The 27221-nt window shown below is 44.2% G+C and overlaps 1 protein-coding gene across 8 annotated transcripts in view; it reads left to right on the top strand.

The window, feature by feature from the left end:
* The first annotated feature begins 8812 nt into the window (after window positions 1–8812).
* The window catches only part of LOC144596649 (mitogen-activated protein kinase kinase kinase kinase 3-like), a 145857-nt gene continuing 127448 nt past the window's right edge, over window positions 8813–27221 (top strand). For all 8 annotated transcript variants that reach the window (XM_078405257.1, XM_078405258.1, XM_078405255.1 and 5 more), the window contains exon 1: window positions 8813–9211. In XM_078405257.1, coding sequence (XP_078261383.1) covers window positions 9110–9211 — 102 coding nt within the window. In that variant the 5' untranslated portion in view covers window positions 8813–9109. The remainder of the gene's footprint in view (window positions 9212–27221) is intronic.

The following is a 27221-nucleotide window of genomic DNA, read 5'->3' as shown; positions in this document are numbered from 1 at the left end:
GGACAAAATCATTAAATCTCTTTTAGGATTGTCTCAATTCTATTCATACTGACTGTTTCTTTAGTAATTTTGGCTGCGTTTGTATAATCCTTGGAAAAAAAGTTTCAGCAAATTTCTTTCATATCATATCATATCATATCATATATATACAGCGTGGAAACAGGCCTTTTCGGCCCACCAAGTCCGCGCTGCCCAGCGATCTCTGTACATTAACACTATCCTACACCCACTAGGGACAATTTTTACATTTACCCAGCCAATTAACCTACAAACCTTGTTAATTTCCTTGTTAATTTTTAACTTTTGGCATCTGTATTTAAATGGTTTGCTTTGGAACTGGTTCAGTCAGGGTTATCTCATTTCCCAAGTACAATAAATCCAAATTCTTTAGGCCTTCCTCCCTGCTAGGATCTCTGAGAATGGTAAAGAGAGCGTACAATATGCTTGCTTTCACAGGTCGGGGGCATTTAGTATAAGAGTCAGCAAGTTATGAGCTAGTTTTGTCGGACTCTGGTTAGGCCGCATCTGGATTATTGCGTGCAGTTCAGGTCACCCCATTACAGGAAAGGTGTGAAGGCTTTTGTGAGGGTGTAGAGGAGAATGTGCTTGGATTAGGGGGTATCAACTGCTGAGAGAGGTTAGATAGATTGGGATTATTTTCTCTGGAATGTTGGTGCTTGAGGGGTGACGATAGAAGTATATAAAATTATGAGAGACATAGATAGAGTAGATGGTCAGAAACTTTTTCCCGGATGGAAAAGATCAAATACTAGAGAGCATTTATTCACAAAATGCTGGAGTAACTCAGCAGGTCAGGCAGCATCTCGGGAGAGAAGGAATGGGTGATGTTTCGGGTCGAGACCCTTCTTCAGACTGATGTCAGGGGGGCGGGACAAAGGAAGGATATAGGTGGAGACAGGAGGGAGATCTGGGAAGGAGGAGGGGACGGGAGGGACAGAGGAACTATCTAAAATTGGAGAAGTCGATGTTCAAGGCTCGTAAATACTAGAGAGCACAGTTTTAAGGTGAGAGCACAGTTTTAAGGTGTATCTTGCTGTATTATTTTTGGACACTTGGTGTTGTCGTGAGATGAATACCTATGTGGGCATACTGCACTGGGAGGAGTCAGAACTAGGTACTATCTGGGAATGCAGAGACAGGATGCGTCAGACACGGAGAGGCCATGGTGAGGTATAGTTCTTACCAGACGTATGGCGAAAGAAAAGCTTGGAAAGATACAGATGTTTGTATTACTACTTCAATAAACAACTAATGAAACTGAAAAGTCTTTAAGATCTCTCTGTTGTTGGTTTGTATCGAGATCGATCACTCCACCCTCTGTGAAGTGGTGGCAAGCGGAGAGGACTTCAGTGGGAAGGACCGAAGTTGCCACTAAAAGGAAGAACTAGCTCCATGAGTGAAAAAAGTAAGACCTGTCTCTAAAGAGCCATTTAAAGTAACAATTGGCTCGATGAGTGAGACTGAAGCTTGTTAATCGACTGGATGGACCAAGGATTGTTTTATTTCAAAAACCTTGAATCCGAATTAGAAGGACGGGGTCGCTACCTGCGCTAATCTGACTAACGGAGATTGAAAACTTCGAAAGCCAGGTGCGGGAAATAGTGAGTACAGCATTAAGCTTTATTGGAAAAGCTGTATTTCAGAAGTTGTATTGAAAAACTGCGACTGAAAACATTTGAATGCTGAAAACAAAGAAGTGACCTTGAGCATTGCAAGATATCAGTTTGTTTTGAATTCTTGTGCAGATACAACTTTACGACAGCGTGTGTTAAAGGGATAGTGACGTACAAGTATGTCTGTGGCTAGATCTGACGTTCAGCCACAAGGTGGCGACATCAAAAAGGATTCCGTAAAGGAAAATGGGTTTTCTTCATTATGTGGAACTTCCAAGTTCTCATGTCTTGAAATGGGTTGCCCTGAAAAGCCAGCATGAGATTGAAGAAGAAGAAGAACCGAAGAGAAGACAGTTGAAAATAAACGAACAACTGAGAAGAAAGAAAGAACAATTGAAAGACATAGAATTGTTAATTGAAAAGATAAAGAAAAGAAACCGAATACTTTTAGAATATGCAGAACAGAATAAAAAGCCAATAGCCAGTGATGCTTTTCTCCCATCTCAAATGTGTGGGCATATTGGGGCCGGTGATGAAACCTGCATCTCCTTCATTGTACCAGTATAAATAAGGAGCCACAAGGGTTGCAAACATACGCATTTTTGGATCATGGAAGTTCATCTACCTTCTGCACAGAAAGTTTGATGAGAAGGCTAAACATTTCCAGACCAAGGACCAAAATTCTCCTGTGTACCATGAATCAGGTGAAGCCTGTGACCAGTCATCTTATTTCAGGTTTGGAATTATCTAATCAACTATCGGATGTGTTCTCACATAGAGCACATGGTATTGGGGGTAGGGTATTGACATGGATAGAAAATTGGTTGACAGACAGAGAGCAAAGAGTGGGGATAAATGGGTGCCTTTCAGAATGGCAGGCAGTGACTAATGGGGTACTGCAAGGCTCGGTGCTGGGACCACAGCTATTTATAATATACATTAATGACTTGGATGAAGGGATTAAAAGTACCATTAGCAAATTTGCAGATGATACAAAGCTGGGTGGTAGTGTGAACTGTGAGGAAGATGCTATGAGGTTGCAGGGTGACTTGGACAGGTTGTGTGAGTGGGCGGATGCATGGCAGATGCAGTTTAATGTGGATGTGTGAGGTTATCCACTTTGGTGGTAAAAATAGGAAGGCAGATTATTATCTGAATGGTGTCAAGTTAGGAAAAGGGGACGTACAACGAGATCTGGGTGTCCTAGTGCATCAGTCACTGAAAGGAAGCATGCAGGTACAGCAGGCAGTGAAGAAAGCCAATGGAATGTTGGCCTTCATAACAAGAGGAGTTGAGTATAGGAGCAAAGAGGTCCTTCTGCAGTTGTACAGGGCCCTAGTGAGACTGCACCTGGAGTACTGTGTGCAGTTTTGGTCTCCAAATTTGAGGAAGGATATTCTTGCTATTGAGGGCGTGCAGCATAGGTTTACTAGGTTAATTCCCGGAATGGCGGGACTGTCATATGTTGAAAGACTGGAGCGACTAGGTTTGTATACACTGGAATTTAGAAGGATGAGAGGAGATCTTATCGAAACATATAAGATTATTAAGGGGTTGGACACGTTAGAGGCAGGAAACATGTTCCCAATGTTGGGGGAGTCCAGAATCAGGGGCCACAGTTTAAGAATAAGGGGTAGGCCATTTAGAACAGAGATGGGGAAAAACGTTTTCAGTCAGAGAGTTGTGAATCTGTGGAATTCTCTGCCTCAGAAGGCAGTGGAGGCCAATTCTCTGAATGCATTCAAGAGAGAGCTAGATAGAGCTCTTAAAGATAGCGGAGTCAGGAGGTATGGGGAGAAGGCAGGAACGGGGTACTGATTGAGAATGATCAGCCATGATCACATTGAATGGTGGTGCTGGCTCGAAGGGCCGAATGGCCTACTCCTGCACCTATTGTCTATTGTCTATTGTCATGCCTGTTTCTCAGCTAAACATTCCCAGATAAGAAGACTTGAAACAATGGCCTTACTTGAAGGATATCCAGATTCTTGAAATAGACTCTGGCATTGACCTACTCATCGGGACAAATGCTTCTAAGGTATTGGAACCTTGGGAGCTGATCAACAGCCATGGGGATGGACCATATGCTGTGAAAACTCTACTGGGATGGGTCATCTGTAGTCCCCTGAGAAGAGACCATGACAGCAGGGATGGAAATGGCTGCCCTGCTGCTGCTGTCAATCGAATATCTATTGCAAACCTAGAGGAGCTTCTGGTCAAACAATACAATCATGACTTTAGTGAGAGAACCAGCAAGAAACGGAAGAAATGTCCAGAGAAGAGGTTGTTCTTGGACATTATGAATCGCTCAGCAAGGATGACAGATGGACACTATTGTCCAGACTTACCTTTCAAGCAAGAAAATGCCAGCATGCCATCTAACCATTGCACAGCAGAGCAACGCATCGAGAGCTTGAAATGCAAGATTGGCAAGAATGAGAAATATTATGATGAATATACATCTTTCCTCACAGACATGATGGATAATGGTTATGCTGAAAGGATACCAGTGGACCAGTTGAATCGAAGTGATGGAGATCTCTGGTACATTCCTCACCACGGGGTGTATCACTCAAAGAAAGGAACTTTAAGTGTGGTCTTCGACTGTGGTGCAGTCTTCAAACATACATCACTTAACTGCCAACTGCTGCAGGGTCCAGACCTAACCAACTCACTCATTGGAGTTCTCAACAGATTCAGACAAGAACCGGTTGCTTTGATGGCAGATATCAAAGCAATGGTTCATCAGGTCAAGGTATCAGAAAAGCATATTGACTATCTGCGATTTCTGTGGTGGCCCGATGGTGATGTGCAGCAAGATCTTGTTGAATATCGGATGAAGGTACATCTTTTTGGAGCCGTTTCATCACCAAGTTGTGCAAACTTTGCATTAAGAAAAACTGTTGGGGCCAACAAAGCTCGCTTCCCTGAAGAGGTGACAAACACGGTAAAGAACAACTTCTACGTGGATGATTGTTTAAAATCCATGCCTTCGGAACAGGAAGCAGTTCAGATGGTAAAAGACCTGACTGCCATCTGCCAAATGGGAGGATTCATGCTGTCAAAGTGAATCAGCAACAGCCGTGCTGAATTGGCATCCATTCAAGAAAACAGTACCAAAGAGATCAAGGAGTTGGACTTGGACAAAGACAATCTGCCAATGGAGAGAGGACTGGAATTGCAGTGGTGCGTTGAAACCAATGTGTTCAAGTTCAGAATTGCTGTACAGGAACAACCATACACTGGACGTGGTATCTTGTCTGTCGTCAGCTCTATCTACGATCCTTTAGGATTTCTAGCACCATTTACTCTGCCAGCCAAGCTGATTATGCAGGAGCTCTGCAAGGAGAAACTTGGATGGGATGAAAACATACCCCAAACCTTCTCTCAGTGATGGACAGGATGGCTAGCAGATCTCAACAAAATTGTGGAGTTTAAAATGGACCAGTGCATGGCCTACAAGCTTTGGTCAAATCAGCTATGCACAGCTGCACCACTTTTCAGATGCCAGCAAAAGTGGCTATGGTATTGTTTCATATCTAAGATTGGAAAACGATAGCAAAGAGGTGCATATTGCATTTATAATGGGAAAATCCAGAGTGGCACCATTAAAACAGATGACGATTCCCAGAATGAAGCTTACAGCTGCAGTCCTAGCTGTCAGAGTTGACACAACGCTGCAAAAAGAATTACAGGTTAGAAACATAGTAACATAGAAAATAGGTTTACATGAAATGGTTTTCAAGGTCCTTCGAGAGGATGTTTAGCCATTTGGCCCTTCGAGCCAGCACTGCCATTCATTGTGATCATGGCTGATCATCCACAATCAACGGGACAAATACATCTTTGGACCGATAGCATAACGGTGCTTAAATACATCAACATCGAACCTAAACGCTTTCAAACATTTGTAGCAAACAGAATCGCTTTTGTAAGGGATGCTACTGATGTATCACAATGGAGATATGTTAGCACAAAGGGAAATCCTGCAGATGAAGCCTCTAGAGGACTTACAGCAGACAGCTTCTTAAGCTGTAAAAGATGGATCAAAGGACCAGAATTTCTCTGTAAGCCAGACAGAGAATGGCCAAAACCTCACTTGGAATCTGCAATATCTGCTGATGATCCAGAAATCAAGCAACACATCACAATGAACATCATTGTCAAAGATCCATTGAACTCCACGAACTGTCTGATCGCCTATTTCTCACCATGGAGGAATCTGAAGACTGCCGTAGCTTGGCTTCTTAAAGTAAAGACAATACTCTTGCAGCAGACTCGAAAGAGAAAGGAAATTCAAACTGCTGTGAGTAGCCTTGAAAAGGATCCTGGCAAACTGAAAGAGAAGCTTGAAAAGGAGATGCAAGTCTTTAAAGCAACACTCCGCGGACAATGTTTACGTCCAGAAGATCTTTCCCAAGCAGAAAGCGCAATCATCTCTTTCAGTCAAAGACAAAGATTCGAAGAAGAATTATCAGCACTAGAAGGTGATGGTAATACCATCAAAAGAAGCAGTAATTTGAACAAACTGGATCCGGTGCTGAATGATGGACATCTGAGAGTAGGCGCTCGCCTGAATAGACTCGTGATGCCTGAAGAGGCTAAACATCCTCTCGAAGGACCTTGAAAACCATTTCATGTAAATGAAAGTAGTCATGTTTAGTATTTTGTTGCATATCCTTTGCATGCAATGACTGCTTGAAGTATGCGATTCATGGACATCACCAGTTGCCGGGTGTCTTCTCTGGTGATGCTCTGACAGGCCTGTATTGCAGCCATCTTTAGCTTATGCTTGTTTTGGGAGCTAGTCCCCTTCAGTTTTCTCTTTAGCATATAAAAGTCATGCTCAATTGGGTTCAGATTGGGTGATTGACTTGGCCACTCAAGAATTGACCATTTTTTAGCTTTGTTGCTTCAACAGTATGTTTGTAATCATTGTCTTGCTGTAGAATGAACCGCCGGCCAATGAGTTTTGAGGCATTTGTTTGAACTTGAGCAGATAGGATGTGTCTGTACACTTCAGATTTCATTATGCTACTACCTTCAGCAGTTGTATCATCAATGAAGATAAGTGAGCCAGTACCTTCATGCCCAGGCCATAACACCCCCACTACCGTGTTTCACAGATGAGGTGTTATGTTTTGGATCTTAGGCAGTTCCTTCTCTCCTCCATACTTTGCTCTTGCCATCGCTATGATATAAGTTAATCTTCATCTCGTCTGTCCACAAGACCTTTTTCCAGAAATGTGGTTGCTCTTTTAAGTACTTCTTGACAAACTGTAACCTGGCCATTCTATTTTTGCGGCTAACCAGTAGTTTGCATCTTGCAGTGTAGCCTCTGTATTTCTGTTCATGGTCTTCTGCGGATAGTAGTCATTGACAAATCCACACCTGACTCCTGAAGAGTGTTTCTGATTTGTCGGACAGGTGTTTGGGAATTTTTCTTTATTATAGAGGGAATTCTTCTGTCATCAGCTGTGGAGGTCTTCCTTGGCCTGCTAGTCCCTTTGTGATTCATAAGCTCTCTTTCTTCGTAATGATGTTCCAAATAGTTGATTTTGGTAAGCCTAAGGTTTGGCTTATGTCTCCAACAGTTTTATTCTTGTTTCTCAGTCTCATAATGGCTTATTTGACTTTCATTGGCACAACCTTATGTTGATAAACAGCAATAAAAGTTTCCAAAGTTGATGGAAAGACTGGAGGAAAGACTATGTGCTGAGAGCTCTCTTATACCAGCATTAAGCAGGCAATTAAACACACCTGAGCAATTACAAAGACCTGTGAAGCCATGTGTCCCAAACATTATGGTGCCCTGAAATGGGGGGACTATGTATAAATACAGCTGTAATTTCGATATGGTGTAGCCAAAATGTATAAAAATGGCCTTTAATAAAACCTGATAATGTGCACTTTAACCACGTGAAATTTTTCTAAATCTCAAATTGTGGAGTGGAGGCAAATAAATAAATGATGTGTCTTTGTCCCAAACATTATGGAGAGCACTGTACATATACTATTGCTGCAAGCACTCTCACGTGTGAGAGGCAGGAGAGGGGGTGGGCGCAAGCTGTCTTGTTCACATATAGACACTTGAATGTTAAATGGAAGGGAATGTACCATGACCTAACAAAACACGTGAGGTTCTGGCGAGTGGGAAGTAGAACGAGATCTGTGTGTCCTTGTTCATCAGTCACTGAAAATAAGCATACAGGTACAGCAGGCAGTAAAGAAAGCTAATGGCATGTTGGCCTTCATAACAAGAGGAGTTGAGTATAGGAACAAAAAGGTCCTTCTGCAGTTGTACAGGGCCCTAGTGAGACTACACCTGGTGTATTGTGTGCACTTTTGGTCTCCAGATTTGAGGAAGGACATTCTTGCTATTGAGGGAGTGCAGCGTAGGTTTACAAGGTTAATTCCCGGGATGGTGGGATAGTCCTATGTTGAAAGAAGGGAGCACCTGGCTTGTATACACTGGAATTTAGAAGGATGAGAGGCGATCTTATTGAAACATATAAGATTATTAAGGGGTTGGACACACTAGAGGCAGGAAACATGGTCCCGATGTTGGGGGAGTCCAGACCCAGGGGCCACAGTTTAAAAATAAGGGGTAGGCCATTAGAACGGAGATGAGGAATTTTTTTTTCACTCTGTGCCTCTTGTGAATCTGTGCCTCAGAAGGCAGTGGAGGCCAATTCTCTGGATGCTTTCAAGAGTTAGACAGAGCTCTTAAAGATAGCGGAGTCAAGGGATATGGGGAGAAGACAGCAACGGGGTACTGATTGTGGATGATCAGCCATGATCACAGTGATTGGCGGTGCTGGCTCGAAGGGCCGAATGGCCTACTCCTGCACCTATTGTCTATTGTGTTACACTAGCACTTTGTGTATATCTTAAACCTATGCCCTCTAGTTCTTGATTCCCCTAACCTGGGTAAAAGGCTCTGTGCATTCCCCGCAAAGATAGGACATACATGTGTGCTGCAGCTCCATGTGTCTACACCCTGAGCTTTGCCCTGGGACTCATTGCGACTTTGCTTTGCCAGCCTCAATGCGCCGGCCGGGTGGGGGAAAGGGTGGGGGGTGGTGACAGCCGGAGTGCGCACGCGCATATTGGCAGAGACTGCCGGATCTCACGCATGCGCCGCGGGTGGACGACGGCAGCCGGAGCTGACGCATGCGCGGTTTAGGCGGCTCGGCATCCATGTTGGGCGCCAGTGTCCGACTGTGATTGTGAGCGAAGCCGGAGCTGAGGGCAGTGCAGGCGGGCGCTGTGGTTACCCTACCCGGGGCTGTGGGCTGACAGAAGGGGCAACAGGCCTGACCGTGGGCGGGCGGGTTGGAATGAGCGAGGAGCGACCGCAAGAAGGCGTGGCCCAGGCCCCGCGCTTGTGCTAGTGGCCGCGGGCTCGGACCGGACGGTCCGGGGACCGGGGACAGGGCCCGGGGGACGGCGACAACCCAGGCTCCGGCCTCGCCATGACTTCCCACGGCAGCTTCGACCTGTCCCGGAGGAACCCGCAGGAGGACTTCGAGCTGATCCAGCGGATCGGCAGCGGCACGTACGGCGATGTTTACAAGGTGGGTGGGCGGCCACGGAGCCTGGCACCTCCGCCGTCGGGGGAGCTGGGGACCGTCCGGACTGGGGAGGGGGGACAGGCCGGTCTGGGCATGGGGTACCGGCCGACGCTTCACCGCCCCTCACCGTCGGGAGAGTTGTGTTGATCGCCCGGTGTGAGGGTAGCGGCCGCTGTTGAGGATGTTTGCACAGGTGTTTGTACCATAAGAATTGGTACATTTAGAGTCCCGGCCCTCTACCCCCGTCCAAATCTCTCACTAACTCAAGCATTCACTCACACGATCCTGATTGTTCTACTGCACTGATGATTTAGATTTTAGAAGGTCAGTTCTCTTCCAAGGGGAAGTTTGAAGATTAACCCAGTATTTTTTTTAATATCTGGGAGTAAAAATCTTATTACGCCAGCTCTTTGTTTTTGTTCCTGTAAAGAAGTAGTAATTGTCAAGTCTACTTTATTTGTCACATTCAAGATGAAAGTGGCAATGCCTGCGGATTGTGTTAAAACTACAAACAGAATAGAAATTTAAAAAAAGGCACAACACAAAAAATAAATTAATACAGTAAATTAGTCCCTGGTGATATAAGAGTTAACAGTCCTGATGGCCTGTGGGAAGAAACTCTGTCTCATCCTCTCTGTTGGTCACAGCGTGACAGTGGAGGCGTTTGCCTGACCGTAGCAGCTGGAACAGTCTGTTGCTGGGGTGGTAGGAATCCCCCATAATGTTGCTGGCTCTGGATCTGCACCTCCTGATGGATAGGTCCTACATGGGGGCGAGTGTAGTTCCCATAGTGCGTTCAGCCGAACGCACTACTCTCCGCAGAGCCTTCCTGTCCTGGGCAGAGCTGTTCCCAAACCAGATTTAGATGTCGCCGGACAAGTTGCTTTCTACAGCCCCAGAGTAGAAGCACTGAAGGATCCTCAGAGAGACTGCATTTCCTCAGCTGTCTGAGGTGGTAAAGGCGCTGCCTTGCTTTACCAGTGTGGCAATGTGTGTTGTCCATGTCAGATCCTCTGTGATGTGGACTCCCAGGTATTTAAAGCTGCTCACCCTATCCACAGTAATCCCATTTAACTCCAGTGGCGTGTATGTCCTCGGATGTTGAGCCCTTCTAAAGTCCACAATCAGCTCCTTAGTTTTTGTGACATTCAAGAGGAGGCTGCTGTCCTGACACCAGAATGCCAGATCAGCCACCTCCTCCCGGTAGGCCTTCTCATCGTTATTGGAGATCAGGCCCACCACCACAGTGTCATCAGCAAACTTGATGTTGGAGTTGGAGCTGAACCTGGCCACGCCGTCATGTGTGTATAGGGAGTACAGTAGGTGGTTAAGGACGCAACCCTGGGGGGGATCCTGTGTTCAGAGTGAGGGGGTTAGATGTATGTCTCCCCATCTTGACCACTTGGGGCCTGGCGGTGAGAAAGTCCAGGACCCAGGCACACGGGGGAGTGTTAAGCCCCAGTTTCAGCAGCTTCTCAGCAAGTCTGGTGGGGACTATTGTATTGAAAGCTGAACTAAAATCAATGAACAGCATCCTCACATACCCACCCTTCTGGCTGTCAAGATGAGAGAGAGCGGTGTGCAGAACCTGGGAGACTGCATCATCCGTGGATCTGTTCGGACGGTATGCGAACTGCAGCGGGTCCATATTGCGAGGGAGGAAGGCACAGATGTGGTTCTTGATCAGCCTCTCGAAGCATTTCATGGTGAGGGCCACCGGTCGGTAGTCATTCAAACAAGCTGGAGTGGCATTCTTTGGCACTGGTACGATGATGGATCTTTTGAAGCATGCAGGGACCATGGACTTGGCCACTGGTGGCCTGTTGCCCTTTTGGGAAGCAAACCTACAGTCCATATTTGGATTTGGCCTCTTCTCTCCTCAGCTATGAATCTTCAATCTGGCCACTGCCAAGGTTATGTAGGATTGGCAATCAACACACTTAAAATAGCGATGACAAGGAGTCATACCCCATGGAAACAGGCACTTTGGTTCATTGTTATTCTCCCACAGTCCCAACAACTGCCCCTCAATTCTACCCCTCATCCATATACTTGGGGCAATTACTACCCCTCACCCACACACAGAGGGCAATTTACATCAACTAATTAACCCAGTGATTTTCTTGTGGGTGGAAAATGGAGCGTCTGTGGGATACCCATGTCATGGAGGATGTGCAAACTCCACATATACAGCACCCAAGGCCAGGATTATACCCAGACTACGAAGTTGTGATCCACCAGCAGATCTACCAACAGTGACGTCTGAATCCTGTGCCACTGGTCCTTAGATTTTGTACATGTAATAAAAATCGAAAGGTTATGTTTGGTATGTTGTGCTGTGTAAGAATATTTGGTTGGATTTGGGTAGATGAATGGGGATCCTTTTGTCAAGAAAAAAACCTTAAGCAAATCTTTACAGTATTTTACCCTCCCCTCTTTAAACATCACAGCTGGACCAATTCCGTTCAATTAGTTACCTTACGCCAGCTATTTGTATTTTGCAAAATAGCTGTGAAGACTTTTGAACCAGTCAGGTATTCGTTTGTTCAGTGGGTTGCCCAAGGGCAATATTTCTGTTATTGACTTAGCCTAGGAGTCTCATTGGAATCTTAAACTTCAGTTCAGTAACTAAAAGGTGCGTGGACCACGAGGCAGGTTCTTGATTTTTCATAACTTTTGTTATTTAGCTTGTTGGAAATTGCTTCTTATGTGACTATTCTTTCTTTCTGTGCAATAATTTCAGTGTAAACATCAAATAGGTTCACAAAGGAAGGCTTTTTTTGGTCTTTGCACTAGTATTGTAGTTATTAATCTATTGGATTTTTATTTATATATACTATTAATGTGTATTTGCACGCCTTTTAAGTTGCAGCAAGTAAGAATTTATTTATTCCGTTGTCGGTACATATGACAATAAACTTGATCGAGACTTGTTATCAGGCGGCACGGTAGCGCAGCGGTAGAGTTGCTGCTTTACAGCGAATGCAGCGCCGGAGACTCAGGTTCGATCCTGACTGCGGGTGCTGCACTGTAAGGAGTTTGTACGTTCTCCCCGTGACCTGCGTGGGTTTTCTCCGAGATCTTCGGTTTCCTCCCACACTCCAAAGACGTACAGGTATGTAGGTTAATTGGCTGGGTAAATGTAAAAATTGTCCCTAGTGGGTGTAGGATAGTGTTAATGTACGGGGATCGCTGGGCGGCACGGACTTGGTGGGCCGAAAAGGCCTGTTTCCGGCTGTATATATATATGATAAGATATCATCATCATCATCATATCATATCATATATATACAGCCGGAAACAGGCCTTTTGATATATATATCATATATATATATGATATGATATTATTCTTTAGCCCTTCCATGTGTACTAAAATCCCCCCAAGAGGGTGGTGGGTATATGGAACGAGCTGCCCGGGGAGGTAGTTGAGGCAGGTATTATAACAGCATTTAAAAGACATTTGGACAGGTACGTGGATAGGAAAGGTTTAGAGGGATATAGACCAAAGGCAGGCCGGTGGGACTAGTGTAGATGGGGCATCTAAGGTATCATGAACAAGTTGGGCCTAAGGGCCTGTTTTCATGCTGTATAACTCTAACATCAAAACTGTTGCTGCCAAGCGAGACTCTTAAATAATATGTTGTATTCTACATTTGGCTCAGCTTCAGTGGCTGTGTCACCTTTTGGCCCTGCTGTATTTGATCTGCCACTTTGTTCTCTGTAGAGAGTTTGTCTTTATTTCCCCCAGCAAATGTGCACAAAAGATCATGGAGCACTGAAGTTTAACATTTGCTGTTCATTGCTATTGCAGCAAAAATATTAATTAAAATGGGTATAGGACCTCGGGAAAATGATGCGCCCCTGCATGTGTTTGATATCCTGGTGCGATATATTCTAGGTTGGGCTGTCAATCTCTAGCTGCTTAATAATAGACGGATACTTGACTCGCCACCAAATTTGCAACCTCCCACAGATCCATCTTGTCAAAACTTACTGTGTTGTATTGGCTGTTCTGCCATTGTCAACTAACCCACTCCACTTTAGCAAGGCCTTACAATGCGTTTTCTGCAGATGCTCTGGTTTCCAACCACAAGCCAAAGACGTGAGGGTTTGTAGGTCAATTGGTCTCTGTAAATTGCACCATGTGTGTGGGGAGTGGATGAGAAAGTGGGATAACCTCGGATTAATGTGAACGGGTGATCGATGGTCAGTTTCGACTCGGTGGACTGAAGGGCCTGTTTACATGCTGCATTTCTAAACTAAACTAAATGTAATGCTATTACGTCATGGTGGGGTAGAGAACAGGAACTGTAGAACAATCCTCATGGTTGAGGCAGTTGAGAAAAAAAATTGAGCAAATCCCAAAGTGCTGGAGAAGACTAGCGGGTCAGGCGGCATCTGTGACGGAATGGACAGATGATATTTCGGAATCCTCCTTCAGTCTGATGGGAAAAACCTGTACAAGTTCAAAAGCTTTTAAAAACAATCTGATAGTTAAAATATACATTGTAACAAATTAACACTTGAGCATTTAACATTAAATGAACTATTATAGAGAAAAGAACACAAAGTACTGGAATAACTTAGTGGGTCAAGTAGCATCTCTGGCAAACCTGGATAGGTTTGGCATAAACATTGTGGGACGAAGGGCTGTACTGTTCTATGTTCTCGGTGTAGAGCATGGTAAGTTTGTGAATGCCTATTTTGTTTAATTTTCATCCATTGTCAAGGGTGTGTGTACCACAGCCGGTCTGGTGCAAAGGGCAGATGTCTTGGCGCAACCGGTTTGGTGCTTGCCTCTACCTCTGAGGAGTCCAATGTTGGAGTGAGGCGGTCACTGGCATGGAGCAATTCTGAGCTTTAGCAATTGTGTGGAGCCTCAGCATCTGAATTTTGTGGTAGAGAAATGCTGACATTTCATGACCTGTTCTTTCCTTTTGGCGGATAAAACAAATCATGTCTTTTGAGATTTTGTGTTGTTGGTTTGTTTACAGCAGGGATAATTTCCAAAAATACTTTGTGTCCTCAGTGTAGAAATCTCGCCTACTTGGAATGTGCCATTGTTGACTGTAAATCCATAAAGGCATTGGGAAAACCTTATTTTTCCCTCAGCTATTTCCCTTTAAAAGTAACGTAAGATATCTAGAATGTAAATGGCAGGTGGTAAATGGTTGCACCATGATTGTAGAAAGCGGATCACATTTTAAATTACGACACATGGGGTTATTACCATTTAAAGATGTAATGATGCCCTGCTGTATTTTAAGTTGTCTGACTTTGGTATTGGAAAGAAAATGGGCTTGATTTGCCTCTTACAAATTATTGTTCTTTTTTTGTCACAGTTGTGTTAAGGTAAAAAATGTAGAAAATCTACGTCACTATGTATTTATAAACTTGCCGTTGGATATGGGGACGTGAATAGGATCAATGAGGCCAGGCAGATAAATGACGTGGTCGGAAGAGTCAGCATTGATTTGTTGGGAAAAGCACTAAGTGCTGGAGGACCGCACGTGACCTCACATGGCATGTGTGGTAGGAGTGGACCGACGATGTTTCAGCTTGCGCCCCTCCCCTTCCATGGTACCTCTCCTGAGTCTCTTCCCCCCCCCCTCTTTCCCTGGCCTCTTCAGACCTTGTCTGGCCCCAACCCCTATGGTGGTTTCACCATCCCCCCTGACCCCCTCCTTTCCAATGCTGAACGGTCTGTCCTCATCAAAGGCCTTGCCTTTGCATTGCTATGTCCACACCTCAGCAACTTCCCAGTCTGCCACAATGTGAAGCTCCTCTTTCGATACATTCATGCTTATTTCTCTGGCCAGATATCCTCGCACCACTCCCTATTGCAGAGACGACCACTTCTCCCATCTCCAACACTCCTCCTCATGAACTCCCCCCCCCCCCCACCCTCCCTGGCTATCTACTATGACAGACTGAAGAATGGTCCTGACCTGAAACATTGTTCGTTGTCCATTTCCTCCACAGATGCTGCCTGACCTGCTGAAGTCCTCCAGCACTTTGTATTTTGCTCAAGATGCCAGCATCTGCACTTTCTAGTGTGTTGATTTATGAATGAATATGGGAGAAATCTGAAATAAAATGAAATGCTGAAATACACAAAGTTGGGCAGCAATTGATGGGAAGGAAAACATCGTTAACCTTTCAGAAACTGTGCGTCAGTGAGAAGACAAGTTTTAAGCTGTGAGGGGTTAAAGGGGGGTGGGGGGAGATAAAGGATGTGCTGGACCTGTGTTTAATGAAATAAAAACAACAGCAATGTATTGAAAACACTGTCAACTTAAAAAGTTGGAGGTGCAGCAGAGTGTATGAGACACAGTAAGCAGGCAAATCTATTTAAAGATCAGAGGGAATGGACACCACAGTAAACGGCAAAAGAAAATCTGCAATTTATGCAGAGAAATGGAGTGAGTGGAGGGTAACTATTTAAATTATGTGGAGAAACAAAGAACTGCAGGTGTTGCTTTACAAAAGAAGACCGAAAGTTCTGGTATAATTCAGTGGGTTAGGTAGCATGGCTGGAGAACATGGATAGTTGATGTTTTGGGTGGGGTCCTTTCTTCAGACTGATTGTGGGTAAGACAAAGCCTGGCAAGTGATAGGTAGACACAAAATGCTGGAGTAACAGTGGGACAGGCAGCATCTCTGGAGAGAAGGAATGGGTGACATTTCGGGTCGAGACCCTTCTTCAGACTGATGTCAGGGGAGTGGGCGGGACGGAGATAGAATGTAGTCGGAAACAGTAAGACTGGTGGGAGAACTGGGAAGGGGGGGGATGGCGAGAGGGAAAGCAAGGGCTATCTGAAGTTAGAGAAGTCATTGTTCATACTGCTGGGGTGCAAGCTACCCAAGTGAAATGTGAGGTGCTGTTCCTCCAATTTGCGCTGGGCCTCACTCTGACAAGGGAGGAGGCCCAGGACGGAAAGGTCAGATTGGGAATGGGAGGGGGAGTTAAAGTGATAGGTGGATATAGGTGAGGGGAGTTTTGATGGCTGGATGCCTGAGATGAAAAGACAAAGGTGTGAGATGAGGGTAAGTGCAAAATGTAAAGCCAGAGGAATGAATGTAGCTGGGAGGGGGGAAATGGGTGCGAGTCCTGGTGAGGCACAGGGGAGGTGGGGTAAGTTCGGTAGTTACCTAAGATTGGAGTATTCAATGTTAATGCATATATTATGGTTATGCCATAATATAACCACTCCATTGTGGTTACATTACAGATGTGATTTGATTTTAAAATGACCCATTCTTCACTACTGTGTCGCTACAGTGTTGTCTCCAGTATGCAGGAAATACTCAACAAGTCAGATAGCCGCTGCAGAGAGAGAAACAGTTAACTTTTTAAGTCAATGATAATTGTCTACATTATCTAATTCTTTCACCAGATATTCCAGTGTTTACTCTTAATTCAAATTTCCAGCATTGGCAGTATTTTGCTTATGTATCATATTTAATTAATCTTCGATTCTGAAGTGTTAAATAACCCCCTAGATAAGTCGGTGTTCATGGATGGTACACATGGATGTTAATTACACAGACCCTCACAAACTTACTGACAAATTCCAACCCTGTTCACAAAGCAGTGCCTGGAATAGGAGTCACTATTTTTCATTCGGAGGGAACTGTGCAGAGGCTGGGAAGAGAATATAGTGGTGGCGTATATGTACATATTCCAATTGGCATGTTCTGTCCTGCAAGGATTTGTTTTTGAAATATAGTTGTTTCACCATTTCTACAACTGATGGAACACAGAGTGAAATATGATACTGTATGAAATGGTAAAGTAAATAGTTCAGACTGGAGTCGGAATGTTGACTGACATGAATTTTTGGAGATCTATGCACCTAGATAGTGGACAAATGCGAACAATAAGTGGGTAACGATTAGTTATTGTCATAACTAATAACTAATTATCAGTTATTGCCAGCTTATTTTGAGGGCTCAGTATAAGGGGTGGACCTTGTTGTGTAGAGTCACAGATTCATACAGCATGGAAATGAGCCCTTCAGCCCACCAAGTCCATGCCGACCATTGATCACTTGTTTAGTTTTGTTTTGTTTAGTTTAGAGACAGAACATGGAAGCAGGCCCCTGGCCACCAAGTCCACACTAATTATCGATCATTAGTTTTATATTTAGTTTAGTTTAGAGAAAGAGTATTTGCACGCCGACCATCGATCACCCGGACACTAGTTATGTTATCCCAGTTTCATATTCTACACAAAAGGGGCAATTTACAGAAGCCAACTAACGTACAAACCTGCACGTCTTTGGAATGCGGGAGGAACCCGATGCACCCATAGAAAACCCCATGATCTTAAGGAGAATGATCGGCATCTGTAGTAAGGATCGAACCTGCATCTCTGGTGCTGTAAGGCAGCAACTCTACCGTTGTGCCCCCCACTTTCTCATCCACTCCCTCCACATTAGGGGCAATTTGCAGCGGCCAGATAGCCTACTACATGGACAACTTTTAGGATGTGTGAGAAAATTGAAGCACCCGGAGGAAACCTAAACGGTCACAAGTAGAACAGACAAACTCCACAGTGTTCACGAAGTCAGGATTGAACCAGAATCACTGGCACTGTGTGAAGCAGCGGCTCTACCGACTGTGCCGCCCTAGAGATTAGTTAGATACTATCTAAAGAAGTGCATTTGGTTGTGTGCGCCATCTCACGGATGATAGTTGGCTTCACGATATTGTCTCACCATGGTGTCCATTATGATGCATAAGATCAGGAAGCATGGTGGAGAACATGCTCCAATCAGCATCAGTGCTGCCAAATGTTGACGGCTTCAAGCACCTTGGCATTAATATTACCAATGATCTGTTGTGGACCAATTGCATTGAAGTGACAGCCAAGAAGCCACGCCAGCACCTTTACTTCTTCAGCAGATTGAGAAAATTTGACTCAATATTAGGCTCGGCCTAAGACTTCAAAAAATTGCAGATGTAGCCCAGTCCATCGCGCAAACTAGAATCCTCACCTTGACTCCATCTACACTTCATGCTGCCTCAGAAAAGCCCCCAACATAATCAAAGACTGAAGAAGTGTCTTGACCTGAAATGTCACCCATTCCTTCTCTTCAGAGATGCTGCTTATCCCGCTGAGTTACTCCAGCTTTTTGTGTTTATCTTCGGTTTAAACCAGCATCTGCAGTTCCTCCCTACACAAGGAGGAAGGAAGTGTTGCCAATTCATACCTTTCACTGTGCGTGCATGGAAATCCAAGGCTTGTTGTGGCCTGAATAGCTAGGACTGGCATTTGCCTTTGGAATTTCCTGCTGTTGATCAGCTTGATTCACCAAATGATCTGCTGAGTTCAATGCTTGGCATACCTGCTGTGGCAAATTTTAGTGGACTGTAGTAGCATTTATTCCCATCGCTGTCCTAGATTTAACTGTAATGCCATAAGACCAAATTGGCATTGCATCAAAACAGCAATGCAAACAAATTTCATCATCAGTATCAAGGTTTTCCTGTGTATTGACTATCGATGGTTTTATGGGAAAATTTATTTCTTTCAGCAGGGAAAAACTTTAAAGTGAGAGGGACAAAATTTAAAGGAGATGTGTGGAGCACGTTTTTACACAGAGGGGGCCCGGACGGAACATGCTGCTAGGGGTGGTGATAGAGGCAGATACAATAACGGCTTTGAGAGACTTTTGGATAGCCATATGTACATGCAGGGAATGGAGGGATATGGAATGTGTGCTGGTGGTTAAGAATTGGTCTTAGCATCATGTTTGACATGGACACAGTGGCCTGAACGGCCTGGTCTGTGCTGTACTCTACTCTATGCTCAGGCCTTTTACATTGTGTGCATTTGGAGAAACCTAATTTGTTTTGGCATTACATTTTAGCTGTTAATAAAACCTCCATAAGCTGTTAATTTTGTTGATTATCTATGACAGTTGGGTAAACTTTTGTGGTAAACCATGTTGATGTTTGCTTTTTTGTGCTTAGCTTTGAATATTGTAATTCAATTAGTGTGGATTTGTTTGAATTTACTTTTTACTGAGATAAAAGATTGAATTGATACTGGTTTATTATTGCCATGTGCAGTGAAGTCTAGAAAAGTCTTTGTTTTGCATGCTATTCAGGTAAAGGAAATTTACATCAGGTAGGACAACAGAGAAATAAACTGAATTTAGAAAATAATGCTATAGACACAAAGAGAGTGCAGGTTTAGGTTTATTATTTTCACATGTACCGAGGTACAGTGAAAAGCTTTGTTTTGCAAACCAACCAATCCGATCAGATATATCAAACATAAATACAATCAAGTCAAAGTCAAGTACAATAGGTAGAGCAAAAGGAAAGATACAGAGTGCCATACTTAAAGATAGAAAAGAGATTTAAAAGAGTAGAGTGTTTGTATCAGATGATAATAGATCCTCTCTGGGAAGAGTCACTATGCTCTCGAGCTGTCTCAGGTTAAAAAAAGAGCCAGTGCTGTAATGAGGTAGATTGGAAGATCATGCATTCAACCCGAGCATATGAGAGGTCAGTTCAAGAGGTGGTTAATAGTGGGTAAGAAGCTCCTATTGGATCATACGGTGTGTGTTTTCAACCTTTTGTATCTTCTGCCTGACCAGAAAGGTGAGAAAAGAGAATGATTGGGGCGTGAGTTGTCCTTGAGTAGGTTTTTCACTTTCCCGAGGTAGCGTGAAGTGTAGATGTGGTTGATGGGAATGGAGTAGTGGAGGGGGTTGCTTGGGGGAGGCAGGTCTGTGCGATGGACTGGACTGCATCCGCAACTCTGCAATTCTTGTCTTGAGCAGAGTAGTTACCATACCAAACTGTGATGTATCCAGAAAGGGTGCTTTCTAAGGCGCATCTGGGGGAATTGGTAAGACTAATTGGAGGTGTGCTGAATTTCCCAAGCCTTCTGAGGAAGTAGAGGCATTGGTGTGCTATTTTGCCATGGTGCCAATATGGGTGGACCAGTACAATATTTGTGCCTCAGGTGGCGTAGTGGTGGTGTTGCTGCCTTAAAGCGCCAGAGACCCGGGTTCGATCCTGACTGATGGTGCTTGTCTGTATGGAGTTTGTACGTTCTCTCTGTGACCTGTGTGGGATTTCTCTGAGATCTTCGGTTTCCTCCCACACTCCAAAGACGTAAAGGGCTGTAGGTTAATTGGCTTGGTATAAATGTTTTAAAAAATTGTCCCTGGTGTGTGTAGGATGCTATTAGTGTGTGTGGGGATCGCTGGTCGGTGTCGACGGTGCGCCGAAGGGCCTGTTTCGGCGCTGTGTCTCTAAACTAAACTTGAAACTTCTGACCATCTCTGCTTCAGCACCATTGCTACAGACTAGGGTGTGTACTCCACCGTGCTTCCTGAAGTCAATGACCAGCTCCTTCGTGTTGCTGACGTTGAGGAGGAGATTGTTTTTGAAAATGTGGGAATCAATCAAAGCTAAGGATATAAAATTAACAATGCTCTTGCTTGGAGAAATAGGCATGGATTGTAATTCCATCTGGTCATTTGTCTCCACATGAAGCATTGGATGTAAAATAAGGACAGACATTTTCCCCTGAGATTGATTATGATTAAAGAAAAAAAAGCAGTATACTTGATTTTGTTCTCCCAGCCATCACTGACATTGAACAATTCTATCCTGCGATCATTGAGTCCGTCCTCACCTTCTCCATCATGGTCTGGTTTGGCTCAGCCACCAAGCACGACATCCGGAGGCTGCAACGGATCGTTCGCACAGCTGAGAAGGTTGTTGGCTGCAACCTTCCCCCCATTGACGAACTGTACACTGCAAGGGCCAGGAAACGAGCGGGCAAGATCATCTCTGACCCCTCTCACCCTGGCCACAAACTCTTTGAAGCACTTCCCTCTGGAAGACGGTCAATGCAGCCACAGCCAGACATAAAAATGGCTTTTTTCCACGAGTGATAATTCTACTCAATAACCAAAGTCTGTTTTGCTCTGGTTTATTTTCACCCACATGTTTAGACCGTAATGTTGTATCCTTATTGTTTTGATGTGTTTATTCTTAATTGTTAACTGTATGTTTGTGTTGTCATTTGTGAGCGGAGCACCAAGGCACATTCCTTGTATATGCACATACTTGGCCAATAAACTTCATTCATTCATTAATCTATGCCATGTCTCATTTTTTTCTGACTGCCATATATATTCTTTGATGCTTGTATCTAATAAAAATATTTTCTTCGTAATTCTTGAATGTATCCATTGCATTGATGCCAAACAATTGCAGAATACCACTGAAATTAGATGCAAGAATTTAAATTTGACCTCCAGAAATTCTTGCTGGGTCCACATTATTGTTATTCCAGCGCTTTGTGTCTATCTTCGTTATAAACCAGCATCTGCAGTTCCTTCGTACAGATTAAATTTTGTGTTGGCCAGGATGTTTTGTGTTGGCCACGGTGGAATATCGCCTTTTGAGAATTGTGTGGAATATTTTATGTAACATTTTGATTCAACTAAAAGCAAATTTGACAAATTCAGAAATAATGTAGATTTAGAATCTGAATATTTCACTTTCCTTGCCCTTCTCAAACAAATAGATGTAACCTTTCTTTGTATAAAAGATGCAAAATAAGTTAGTATTTTTTTTCCCTCACAAGCTCTTGGAACATGCAGTGATTTCAGAATAGTTGAGTAAGTTCTGTTCCACTTCACTCGCAGTCTGGAAGAAACAAAACATCATGATCTGTTTTGTGTTCTGAAGGAATGGAAGTGATTCATGTAACACATAATGTAGCTGATGATATGCCTGGGGCGAGAATATGAACTGAAATTTGTTGAGGTCATTTGTCGGGGTGCAGACTTTTAAGAATTAGAATAATAAAGTACAGAGTAAGTTCTGTTAGATACCATGTAGCCTTGATATAAAGTGCGGCACAGCTGGTAGAGCAGCTGTTTCACTGCGCCAAGGACCGGGATTCGATCATGGCCTCAAGAACTACGTGGAGTTTGCATGTTCTCCCTGTGACTGTGTGGGCTTCTTCCAGGTGCTCCGGTTTCCTCCCACATTGCAAAGATGTGAGGGGCTGCAGACTAATTGGGCTCTGAAAATTGTCCTAAGTGTGCAGGGACCAGATGAGAAAGTGGGATAACATTGTTAACTTTGAGTGATTGAAAGATACAGTGTGGAGGCTGGACCTTCGGCCCACCGAGTCTCTGCCAACCATCAATCAAACCCACAATGATGGTCTTTTACATCCTGGTAGGTCTATAATTGCCTTCCTGAAACCTAGCAATAGAAATGCACTTTACCCTGGGTTACATGTAATTCGCTTTGCACATCTGCAAATGCAAGGTAATGAGATTTCATTGCACCATTGAAATTAATTTGTGTATGCAAGTGTATGGCGGTCTGGTTCTTAATAAAACTAAAGGAGATGATGCAGAAATTGTGGTTGTGGAGGAATGTGAAATACTGTCTGAGATAATCATAATGAGTGGAGAAATGATGTGCATTTTAGAGTCTAGCATCTTTGAATTAAAACTGCCAGACCTGAAAAACCCCCAATATCTGGTTTGTAATGAGGAACAAGGATACAGAGCAAATACTTATCTGGTTTCTTTGGCACATTTGAAAGTGTTTTACAGCTGGTTAAGTAACAATAATAAAGAAAATACAGCACCCATTTTCACGCAGCTCTTGCAAATAATCTGATCAGCTCTTTCAATAATCTAATCTGGTCACCCCCACCAAGCTCATCACCAAACTCCACCAGCTAGGCCTCAGCTCGTCATTATGTGACTGGATCCTGGACTTCCTGCTGGAACGACTGCAGGCAGTGAGAATGGGCCCGCACCTGTCCTCCACTATCACCCTGAGTACCGGCACACCATAGGGCTGTGTTCTGAGCCCCATGCTCTACTCCCTCTTCACACACGACTGTGTTCCTGCATTCGACACCAACACCATTGTCAAGTTTGCAGACGACACAACGGTGATCGGGCTTATCACCAACGGTGATGAAACAAACTATAGAGCGGAGGTGCAGAACCTGGCGAACTGGTGCTCGGATAACAACCTGTCCCTAAATACCACCAAGACCAAGGAGCTGATCATCAACTTCCGTAGGTCACATAACGGGGAATATGCCCCGATCTCTATCAACGGGGACAGTGTGGAGAGAGTGTCCAGCTTCAAGTTTCTGGGCACTCACATTTCGGAGGACCTAACATGGTCCAATAACACTGCTGCGCTGGTCAAGAAGGCACAGCAAAGACTGTTCTACCTAAGAACACTGAAAAAGTCTGGTCTACCCCAACAGCTGCTGACGACCTTCTACCGCTGCACCATAACGCATGGCATCCCTGTGTGGTACCTCAGCTGCATGGAGGCAGAAAGGAAAGCTCTACAGCGGGTAGTCCATAGAGCTCAGAGGGCCATCGGAACACAGCTACCAGACTTGGAGGGCATCTACAACACACGATGCCTCAGAAAAGCCACCAGCATCCACAAGACTCTTCACACCCCTGCAACAGTCTGTTCGAACTCCTTCCATCGGGCAGACGATACAAAGCTTTCTACGCCCGCACCTCCAGACTCAGGAACAGCTTCATCCCCAGGGCCATAGCTGCTATGAACCGGTCCTGCTGAGCCGGATGGTCACAACGCATAGATCAACTTGCACTTTACCCTGTCTAAAACTGTTACAATTGTTTCGTTGGGTTGCTGTTGTCTAAATTAATTAAATTATTGCATCGTATGGGAGGCGCATTCCCAATCTCGTTGTACCCCTGGGTACAATGACAATAAAGATATATTGTATTGTATTGTATATTGATTGTGATAAATATGTGCCAAGACATGGGGAGAATTCCCCTTATATTCCAAGGTGCAGTTGGAACCTTTCTTCAACTGAGATCAGACCCTTGTTCAACTCCCAGTGTCTGGAGGTGTTGACCCAATTTTATGCTTAAGTCTCTGGAATATCAAGTGAAATCTTCCAAGTCGGAGTTTAGGGTGCTTTCAAATGAGCTCCATCTGACCCCACGGAGGAGATAGTGGGGTGGGTAGAAAAAATTCCAAACACATGGCTACAGTTGCAGCACTGGAGAAGTGTCTAAAAATGAACCATTGTTTAAGTTAGGGAGAGAGTATTTGTAGGTCAGCCGAAGGAATCTTGTTGCCAATTATGTAAGTGGGGAAAAGATTCTAAAGGACAGCGGTAATTGTCATTTGGGAGCCCTGGCAAATTGGAGCTACTGATCGTCCACGGAAGTCCCAATGAGGTCGGGATCGGCCTGGGGCGGACTTCCCAGGAAGATTTCAAGTGCGTTCTCATAATTTTGTTCGGATTAAAGAAGGTGCCGGACGACCAATTGCAGGAAAATCAGTGGTGGACCTGTATATATTTGTTAAATAAGAATTTGTGCGCGTTAAACCAGAACTTAGTCTGAAGAAGGGTTTCGACCCAAAATGTCACATATTCCTTTTCTCCAGAGATGCTGTCTGACCCGTTGAGTTACTTCAGCTTTTTGTATCTATCTGCTTTTATTTTTGGAGAGATGAGTTTCAGAGAGACTTCTGAAAAGGTACCATTTAATAGACTAGTCAGTAAAATAACAGCCCACGAGATCAAGGATAAATGGTAAGTTGAGTTCAAAATTAGTTCAGTGACAGGAAATGGAGGGCAAAGGTTGTGTTTTATAAAAGTCTGTTTGCAACAAAATTTGTGTAGGCCTCTGTGCTTTCTCCTTTACATTTAGACTACTTTAGTTTATTGTCACGTGTACCAAGGTACAGTGAAAAGCTTTGGTTGTGTGCAAACCAGTCAGCAGAAAGACATTACAAGAATACAATTGAGCCATCCACAGTGTACAAATACGTGTTAAAGGGAATAATGTGAATAAGTATAGTGCAAAGTAAAGTCCGATCAAAAATAGTGCAAGGGTCTCCAATGTGGTAGATAGTAGCTCAGGACTGCTCTCTAGTTGTTTGTAGGATGGTTCAGTTGCTTGATGACAGCTGTGAAGAAACTGTTGCGGAATCTGAATGTGTGTGTTTTCACACTTTTATTTCTCTTGCCTGATGGAAAAGGAGAGAAGAGGGAGTGACTGGGTTTCAACTTGTCCTGGATGGCTAGGGAAAGAATAGGTTTCCTTAAAGATCAGCATGGCCATCTTTGTGTAGAGCCACAAGAGATGGGGGAGGTGTTAAATGAATATTTCTCACCTACCTTTACAGAGCAGATCATGGAAGCTATGAAAATGAGGCATATGAGTTGGCTATCTTGGAATCATGTTCTCTTACCAAAGAAGAGGTATTGGTGGTTTTAGAGCACATTATGGAGGATTAATTCCCAGGGTCCAACCAAGTGCGCCCTTGGAGCTTGGGGGAGAAACTAGGGAAGAAATTGTAGAGGCCCCTGCATTATCTTTAGTCACAGGTGGAGTTTCGGAAGATGGGAAGATGGCTAATATTGTAGCGCTATTTAGGAAGGGCAGCAAAAACAAGCTGGAAACTGACATCAGTGATGAGAAGGTTGTTGGGGAGGGTTCTTAGGGATAGGATCTATGAATGTTTGGAGAGGCACTGCCTGGTTAGTGGTGATTAACATGGCTTTGTGCATGGGAAATCATGTCTCACGAACCTGATAGTTTTTATGAAGAGGTGATCAAGAGGATTGAAGAGGGAAGGGCAGTGGGTGTTGTCTATAAGGTATTGGGCAAGACCTTTGACAGGATCCGGCGAGCTAGGCTGGTCTGGAAATTTAGATCACATGGAATCCAAGGCAAGCCAGCCAATTGGATTCAAGATTTGCCTGGAGGAAGGAGCTGAAGGGTAGCTGTGCAGATTTATTTTTTTCTGATTGGAGGCCTGTGACCAGTAGTGTGCTTCAAGGATTGCAGCGAGGTTCACTGTTTCACATCTACATTAACAATTTGGATAATATTGTAAGTAAATTTGCAGAATATATCAAAATTGGTGGTGTTGTGGATTGTGAGGAAGGATATCTAAGTTTGCAACAGAATCTACGTCAGTTGGGAAGGTAGGACAAAGAATGGCACAATGAATATAACTCTGTCACGTGTTTGGTGTTAAACCCATACTGTAAATGGTAGAGCCCTGGAGAATGTTGTAGAACGATGAGATCTGGGAGTAAAGGTGCATGGATTCCTAAAAGCAGTGAGTCAGGTGGACAGTATGGCAAAGAAATGTTTGGCACCTTGGCTTCATTGGGTAAGGTATTGAGTACAAAAGTTGGGACATCATGATGCAGGTATTGGAGTACTGTGTGCAATTATTGGTCAATAGACAATAGACAATAGACAATAGGTGCAGGAGTAGGCCATTCAGCCCTTCGAGCCAGCACCGCCATTCAATGCGATCATGGCTGATCACTCTCAATCAGTACCCCGTTCCTGCCTTCTCCCCATACCCCCTCACTCCGCTATCCTTAAGAGCTCTATCCAGCTCTCTCTTGAAAGCATCCAACGAACTGGCCTCCACTGCCTTCTGAGGCAGAGAATTCCACACCTTCACCACTCTCTGACTGAAAAAGTTCTTCCTCATCTCCGTTCTAAATGGCCTACCCCTTATTCTTAAACTGTGGCCCCTTGTTCTGGACTCCCCCAACATTGGGAACATGTTTCCTGCCTCTAATGTGTCCAATCCCCTAATTATCTTATATGTTTCAATAAGATCCCCCCTCATCCTTCTAAATTCCAGTGTATACAAGCCCAATCGCTCCAGCCTTTCAACATACGACAGTCCCGCCATTCCGGGAATTAACCTAGTGAACCTATGCTGCACGCCCTCCATAGCAAGAATATCCTTCCTCAAATTTGGAGACCAAAACTGCACACAGTACTCCAGGTGCGGTCTCACCAGGGCCCGGTACAACTGTAGAAGGACCTCTTTGCTCCTATACTCAACTCCTCTTGTTACGAAGGCCAACATTCCATTGGCTTTCTTCACTGCCTGCTGTACCTGCATGCTTCCTTGATTTGCCTACATTCGAACCATGTTCATCTATGCTTATCCATGTACCTGTCCA

Source organism: Rhinoraja longicauda, chromosome 9 (genome assembly GCF_053455715.1).
Source record: "Rhinoraja longicauda isolate Sanriku21f chromosome 9, sRhiLon1.1, whole genome shotgun sequence".
NCBI classification, from domain to species: Eukaryota; Metazoa; Chordata; class Chondrichthyes; order Rajiformes; family Arhynchobatidae; genus Rhinoraja; species Rhinoraja longicauda.
This window is presented reverse-complemented; position numbering and strand designations above follow the sequence as displayed.